The sequence below is a fragment of the Parasteatoda tepidariorum genome, chromosome 9 (genome assembly GCF_043381705.1).
Source record: "Parasteatoda tepidariorum isolate YZ-2023 chromosome 9, CAS_Ptep_4.0, whole genome shotgun sequence".
In the NCBI taxonomy this organism is placed as follows: Eukaryota; Metazoa; Arthropoda; class Arachnida; order Araneae; family Theridiidae; genus Parasteatoda; species Parasteatoda tepidariorum.
Genome location: NC_092212.1, coordinates 62,561,400 through 62,569,488, shown reverse-complemented (window position 1 = coordinate 62,569,488; position 8,089 = coordinate 62,561,400). Strand labels below are relative to the sequence as shown.

The 8,089-nt window shown below is 30.3% G+C and overlaps 1 protein-coding gene across 2 annotated transcripts in view; it reads left to right on the top strand.

Annotated features, from left to right (window-relative positions):
* The first annotated feature begins 701 nt into the window (after positions 1–701).
* The window catches only part of LOC107445782 (uncharacterized), a 13,570-nt gene continuing 6,182 nt past the window's right edge, over positions 702–8,089 (top strand). Inside the window, exons 1-3 of one of the 2 annotated variants that reach the window (XM_016060265.3) lie at positions 702–981; positions 4,828–4,918; positions 5,071–5,209. In XM_016060265.3, coding sequence (XP_015915751.1) covers positions 4,831–4,918; positions 5,071–5,209 — 227 coding nt within the window. In that variant the 5' untranslated portion in view covers positions 702–981; positions 4,828–4,830. Of the gene's footprint in view, positions 982–4,802; positions 4,919–5,070; positions 5,210–8,089 lie in introns of those variants that run through there. The other variant, XM_071185048.1, reaches the window with a different exon arrangement.

The window sequence follows — 8,089 nt, the reverse complement described above, 5'->3', positions numbered from 1 at the left end:
TCAAGTTATGTGACTGAACATTTCTGTGTCGTATGAGTAAGCAAAATATAGCAATTTGGCGCTTTAATGCTTGTTTGCAAAAAATTCAACAAATGTGTTGTAGTTACCAAAAGAACCTTTTATTCTTAAGTACTAAATTAAAAACATAAATGTAGCACTGAAAAAATATTGCGAAACAAAAAACAAATAAAATTTTAATGTTTAATTTAACGAAAAAAAATCTCCACTTGTGAGAAAAAACACAAGAAAGTTAACTAAAAAGAAGAAAAAGAATGTTCTACTGATTCTTTTAAAAGACAAAGAGAAAACGTGAATCACCAACACAATATGTCCTTTTTTACTTTCATGCTTTTTGCCAACCTGGTTAAATATGACTTCACAGCAGTTTAAATTATGTTCTTTGAAAATAATCGTCTGCTACTATGTCTTTGAAACTATCGTCTGCTATTATGTCAATCTTCAACAAAATGATTGGGGAAAAAAATTAATTCAAGATGGCAGATTGACTTCTTTTTGTTTCCTGTAATATATTCTCTACAGATATTACCTATAAGCACAATTCCGTGCCATTTTGTTTTTCATTCCGACCAAATGGAACGCGTTATAAAATTCATAAAATACTTATAAGGTCATGATTATCAATAAATCTAGATCATGCATGACGAAATCAGATGATCACTCAATCTTTATCTGCGCATTCTTTATACTGTATCGATGGGCTTGATGGCTGTCTTCTTGAATATTCCACGAATGAGAGACATGTTTACTTGATGAAGTCATTGAATATGAAACAGAGGTGTCTAACACCTGCTTAAGATCAAACAAGATGGTTTCATCCTATAATTTTTTATTTCACGAACACCCAACGTGTTGTTGTGCTTCAGTTATAGACCATAAAAGTGCCTAAAAAAAGTTTTATTTTCTGTGTTGAAAGTGATATTTCGAGCAGATAGTTGATAGGTCGTTATAAAAAGATTAATAGTAAGTATAAATCTTTCAACAATCAATATTGATAAATTGATGCTCGATACATCGTAAATATAGTGCTAATACTAGACAATGCAATTGATTTCGATTTTGAGTTGGTTATACATTTTTATGGTTTGGTAATGTAGTTATGGCTTTAAAATACTATAATAACTACAACGAAAAAAAGGTGCAGCAGTAAATGTTACAACTAAAGAACTTTTTAATAAGAGAAAATATTCATTTAAAATGTTGATTTCTTTAAAAACTGGTGCTTCCTATGTATAGTTATTTAACTTAATACTATACCCGTAACATATTTTCTTTCTTTGATGTTTGTAATTGTAATTGTTGCAAAAACTTTTAGATGACACTAACTCATATATATGTCTCGGTTATTTTATTTATTTCTAAAATAACCCTTTCCATTTCGTAATAAGTCCTGCTCAGAAAGCACTGAATCAATTAAGTCAGAAATATTTATCAAGACGATCAAAAATAACTCTTGCTTACCACATTGTTTTAAAAACTGCGTAAAAAAATAATTATTTACCGTTGAAATAAGCAACACTAGTTAGATTAAACTAAATGTCGAAATTTACGAAAAAAATTTATTGTACAATTTTTGGTTCAAAATTTTAACCAATTTTTGGGATGTAATCCAAACCAAGAAAGTATAAATTTTGTTCTATATACAAATAAAGAGCGAGAAAAGAGCATAAAGAATGTCAAATGAACTAATATGTGATCGATTCAGTTGCATAATGAAGAACATATTTCTGTATCGAAACACAGAAAGACACACTTTCTAAATATTGACACAGAAGATTTCACGTTGATTATCGTTATTATTATATAATTTATAAAGCGTACTATATTGCTGATTAGCTTTAATGTTTTGAAAAGAAAAAAATTTAGAGTTTTATATCTAACATACTAAAGATAGAAATTTAAGTTTACAGTCAAATCTCTACAACATGTGAGAATTCAAGACTTATTTTTAATACAAATAAAAATATTTTAAATTCATTAATGTGTAAATGCTAAGCAGTACTTTAATACATTTGATGAAAGTATACCTACTGTGAAAAAATTTTTCTTCCGTTTTCAGTTGCATGGCATTTTTTTAAAAACAGATCTTAGATACAGGGGTTCGTCAAAAATATGGAAACACTTCTATACTCTATGTAAACAATTTTCTTTTAACAGCAAATATTTAGGAATTTACATGCAAAACAATGCATTTGAGTTTATGAGGCGACAAGTGAAGGTCGTATGTTTTTGGTCTTAAATATTATTTACAAAAAAAAAAAAAAANAAAAAAAAAAAAAAAAAAAAAAAAAAAAAAAAAAAAAAAAAAAAAAAAAAAACGCATACTGGTATATGCGTTCTCTATAAACTTGTACAAAAACATAAAAATGAATAAACTAAACTAAAAACAGATTGAAAAATATGTAATATTGATTCTGTAGTTTTCAAAACAAAGCTAGATTTAATATCCCCACACCTGAATTAGGTATAGTTAGTCTAAAGTTAGAACTCCCCTAGCTATTCATCTGGATCCGTGATGGTGAATATGGAACTTGAACTTGAACTATAGTAGAATACAGAGTGCCTGTCCGCGAAGCGGGCAATTGACTCTTTCATATGAGATCTTGCCCTTAAGCAACTGGAATAATGTCGATAGAAGTTAGAAAAATTCAAAGTCCTTATTGGTGTTAGGCATGAGTTGAAAAGAGGTGACTATGGTAACGAGCTATAACTATTTCAAGTAAGGGAGTGGGGTCGGCGAAAAAAGAAGAAACTTTTCTTCGGTCTATTGTGTTAACCCTAGAGAGAAGGGGAGCTACCGTTCCAGAAATGCGCTATTCTTGTTTCCATAGCAGCAGACGGCCTCAGACTTTGTGGAGGGGGAAGTTCTTACCGTAGACAAACTACAAGTTCAAGTGTTTGTATAAATGTAACAGAAAATTTGCTCCCCACTGTAATTTTCTTTCCATTGTAATGTCAAAATTATTTTATATAATTTTATTATATGAAATCAAGAATCAAATAATCACCCATTTCGGCTGGGGGGTGACTGAAAGCGACCCTTTGTATTAATGTCATAAATACCTTTAGCAAAAAAGTGGTGCGTATTAAGTGCTTAAACTAAGGTGATAATTTTAGTTTCGGTTAATAAAGTGGTTTTCAAAGAATATAGCAGAATATAAATAATAAATATAGAATATAAATGAAAGATATAGAATATAAATGAATGTTTCTAAAAACATGAGGAATGTTTTTTTCAGGCCCTAGCCTATGCATTTTGAAATGTAGCCTATTCGTTATGAAATGATTCATTTTTAAATACACAGCTATCCTAACTATAATTCTAATAGAAAATTATGTGTGTTGCTGAGATTAATCGGTAGAACCAGGATTTGACCACCAGTGGGAGTCCACCTAGCTTCAGATCGATGGGTACCAGCTTGTCTGGTAAGTAAAGGTGGCCTGTGCGCAACACCTTAACCTCTATGAATTCTCTGATCCAAAACGAACTGTTGCTGGAATGCTTTTTGAGATTGTTTTGCTGAATTATTTTCGACAAATTCTTCAAAATTTAACTATATCAAAGACAAATTGTTTCTTACGACTTTCCTTTTTCTAAAACACTAGTTTTTATTAGCGTTTACAACGCTCCCAGAGGTTCAATCCTGCCAAAAATATTCAAATGGTAATAAATTAATTATTAAAGGAACTAGAAATTTCCCTGCTCAGCAACCACTTAACTTTTAAAGTCACCTTAATTGAGATGCAAAATCACTAGATGTCAGATTTTTACAGGTGAATTTGAGTTATTACACATTTAGTAACATAAATTTTGCTACCACTTTAACCAGTTAGCTCCTGAATTTTTATAATGCAATATGTTTCTTATATATCACGGAAGGCGTTATTATAAGTTTGTTTTTTCAAGATAATTGTTAATATTGAAATAATTTTATTACCAGTTTTTATTTATTTATTTTTTAAAATGAAGGAAATCTTTTTATAAAATTCTTAGGTATCTGTTATTGTGCTACGGTACACTCTTGCTGCCATTAAAGTTCTTAAAACATAAAATATGCTCTAAATATTTAATTTAATTTGATTTTTTCATTCGTAAAGTTGAAATGTTGTGAGAGACTCAATAGTTCTTTTTTTTTGCTTGCATAATTGATCACAAAATTAATTAATTAATTGCTCTAATAATTGAAAAAAAATTGGTGACATTTCACTATTATTGAGATATATTTTCGGAATAAAAAACGTAAAAATCAGCAGTCTTTTACAAAAAGTACGTCCGTAAAGTCTGCACTTTCGAACGGTCAACGATCATAAGCGTCCCATGACTTCATATAGTTACAATTGAATTCAAGCGATATCGAAATACGTTTTAACATAAATGCACAATTTAACCCTTTTTTCAAATATTTTTATTTCTACATTTAAAGTGGTTGTAAAATTTATACTTTCTATTTAACTCTTGGGTATATGAATCTAACTTAGAATTATTTTCACACCATTGAAGTAAATTAGACATATACATAAATTAAACATGTATATAAATGTGTGATGATGAAGCAATGGTGCGCTTAAGCTATATTAAAATAAAAAAGTATATTCTAGTTATAACAATAATTCGATTATAATGTTGGTAGGTATGATTTCTGCTAAAAATTGGTAGGTATGATTTTTGCTGTAAACTTGGCTAATTATCTTGGTTTCAGTATCAACTCACTTTTGACAATTTATAGAACACTTTGTATTTCACTTTTGAGTGTTGAGTTAATGTTATTTCCATTTCAAAATAGCATCTTGTCTTTCCCTTCCTTTTAGAAAATGATTGTTGTGGTGCTTTTAGCCATAGTGCAGCTGTCTTGCGGTGCTGTACCACTTATGCGAAACATAATGGATCCACAAATTATGGGTAAGTTTTGCATCAGAAAATTGTTAACAATAATAAGCGGTATTGTATCAGATTCAGTTACTTATATGGACTAGAAATTTTTAAACTAGAAACGTATTGCATTCTAATGTATCTGCGAATGTTTATTTATATTTGTATTGCTAATACCTCAGAGTTTGATGATGTCGAAGGATTCCTCTATGAATTACCTGAAGATGAAGATCCTCTTCTTGTACAGCATCAACTCTCATCCATCGGGGCAATGCCAATTTTTGCTTTATTAGAATCAGCCAAGAAAGGAGGAAATTTCAAGTAACGTTTATTTATTATTATTTTTCAATTTATAAATAATGTCAGGAAAAAAGTTAATCTAATCTGAAGAATATTTCAAAATAACCCAATCACAGCAACAACTCGATGTAACGACTACGGCAGATTATAAGGAGTAGGGGAGAATGGGGTCAATTGTAACATTTTTTACTTAACTATTTTTAACTAACAAAAAATCCAATATATTATTAGTATTAATTGACAGACGAGTAAAGTAGACTATTCTCTACTAGAAAAAAAAAAAAATACCTTATTTTAAATGTTATTATATTAGTTATTAACAATTTTTGACAGTCGTGCACTTGTTACAATTGTCCCCACTTACGGGGTCAATTGTAACAGTTCATAAATTCAACTAAAACATAGTTAATTATACATATTATCATAGTTGTGATATATTTTTTTATTGATCAAAATAGTAGTGATATTTTAGGAGTAAAAATAATAATGAGCAGAGACCTAAAGGGTTAAACTTTTAACTTTAAGGGGTTAAAAATTTTAATTTATGCTGTGAAAGGTGACAAATAAAATAATGCACATGCAACATAATATAAATGATATAGGAAACTATTGGTGGTTCTTAAAGAGTTAAGTAATGGTTTGTAAACATAAGATTATTTATTTTCAGCTGTTACAATCGTCCCTTTACTTATTGTTACAATCGTCCCCAAGACGCCATTTCAGCTTCATTTGTTAAAAACAATGCTAGTTAATTAGCAAAACTAATTTTTTTTTTTGAAATGTTAATTAAGGTGTCCACTTACATATTCGGTTAATAATTTTTATTTGATTAAGCAAAATTACTTTGTTACAATATAATATTCTAATATCAAAAAAAGTACTTACGTAGCGTTAAAATATCTTTTGTAATGTAACTCTTTGAAAAATACATAAAAATGGATGGCAGCAGGTGTGTACATGTAGATTTTTTAAATACACGTTGTGCGCCACCTAGGAACCAAATCTAGAACCCGACACTCGAAATTTTTGCTCTGTTACAATCGTACCCTGTTACAATTGACCCCACTCTCCCCTACGCTTCTACTACAAGTTTCCAAATATATCGTCATACGCTAATATTAAAGATACAAAAAATTTTTGCTCACAAACAGTTAATAATGGACAAGTCATCTTTTCAGTTTGTGATGTAGTAAAATTAACTGTTAATCGAACTAATAGCCCAAACTTAAATGGGTAGCACCTCATGTGACCCTGATTCGTCCCTCTCGGCACACAGTGGCTTTTCTTGTTCTATTTTTGCATCCTTATTATTGTTTCACTCTCACCTTTAGGGGCCTCCCTGGTCGAGCGGTATCGTCGGTCCAAACGCTCTGTAAAGCGTGGAGCGGGTTCGAATCCCGCCGTAACCCTGGATGTATTCTTTGTGATGCCTTTCTCTGTATTGTTCTATCTGTATTTTCTACTTGACAATGACTTATAAGCCTATATTGAGCACACAAGTCAGCAAATGTATGTAATTTCAATAAACCAACCAATCTCACCTTTATTTTCATTTATCGTTTTATATATCAAACAACTTTCCTTTCTTTTCGTTCACGCTTGACAAGTCCGAGATATAAGAGATGGGGCGAATATTTTGGAGAGCTTGTAACGTGTCGACTTTTATTTCCATTTGCATATTTTTGAATTAATCAAGCAATATCTTACAGCTTCAGTTTCTTGGGATTGTTTAGATAATTATATATTTGTGTTTGCTCAGGACCGACAAGCTTGTTACCCTTACCATTGCGAATTATAGTAAAAACAGACTTTTTCTATATATGGGGCTATCACCTGAAGTTGATCCATATGGATTTTAATACAGAGAATTTGCACTCTCATGTATACATCATGTACCTCGCACGCTCACATGAGTAAGTTTTGCGCAATAAACTTACCTACTTACCACAAGACAAACTCGGTTCTCAACAAGGCTTGAGCAGAATCTACATGCGGGAGGCTTTACAGCTTTTATCCTTTACAGCTTTTATTTTTTTTTGTGATCCATGTCGTGTGGCCTCGGAATCCAAGTTCGAACTTAATGACTATGACTATGAATTATCTCGTACAAAATCTGTAAACGATGATGTGTAATGTTATCTTTAAAAATATAACGCCAAGTAGTATTACCGTGAATTTATAACCACTAGAAAAATTTAAACGTTTGCAGATACCGCAGATACATTATGCAAGATTTTCAATGTTATATTTATAAAAATAATATTTTATAATGTTAGTTACCACTTAATATTAAAAAAAATGATAAATGTATTTAGAAAAACTATGAATCTTAAAACTGAATGCTTCATATTCATAACATATATCAGACTGATATTAACATATGCATCCTAGCCTGGTGCGACCTAAATAAATCATAAATTAAAAAAACCTAGTACGTTTCATTATAAATTACTCAGATGAATGCCTGGTCTTTCACTTCCTGGTCCTGGTCACCTTAACAGAAACTCTAATGACTCTGAATTACCCAATTTCACAGGAATGCAAACAATGTAAAGCAGCGAATTATAAAAAATAAAAAAAATTGAAGCAGAAATGCTTAGTGAAGAACACCGTCCGAGATATTCTAAGACATTTGTTATTTTCTATAATGACTTTCCTCAGTTTTTGCAGTGAATTTACAAGAATTTAAAACTATGATCGAAATGCCAGTTTTCGCGATTGATACTTGCAAAAATTCTGATATAAAAACAAAAGGAAAAAGTATAATTTTTCGCGTGTTCCCTAAAGTAAATGAACAACTATGTAGAGAATGGTTTCCAAAATGACACAGTTAATATAAAACAGCAATACGTTTATTCTGTCGTTAAGATTAATACATTTTTAAATATGAATCAAAAAAAA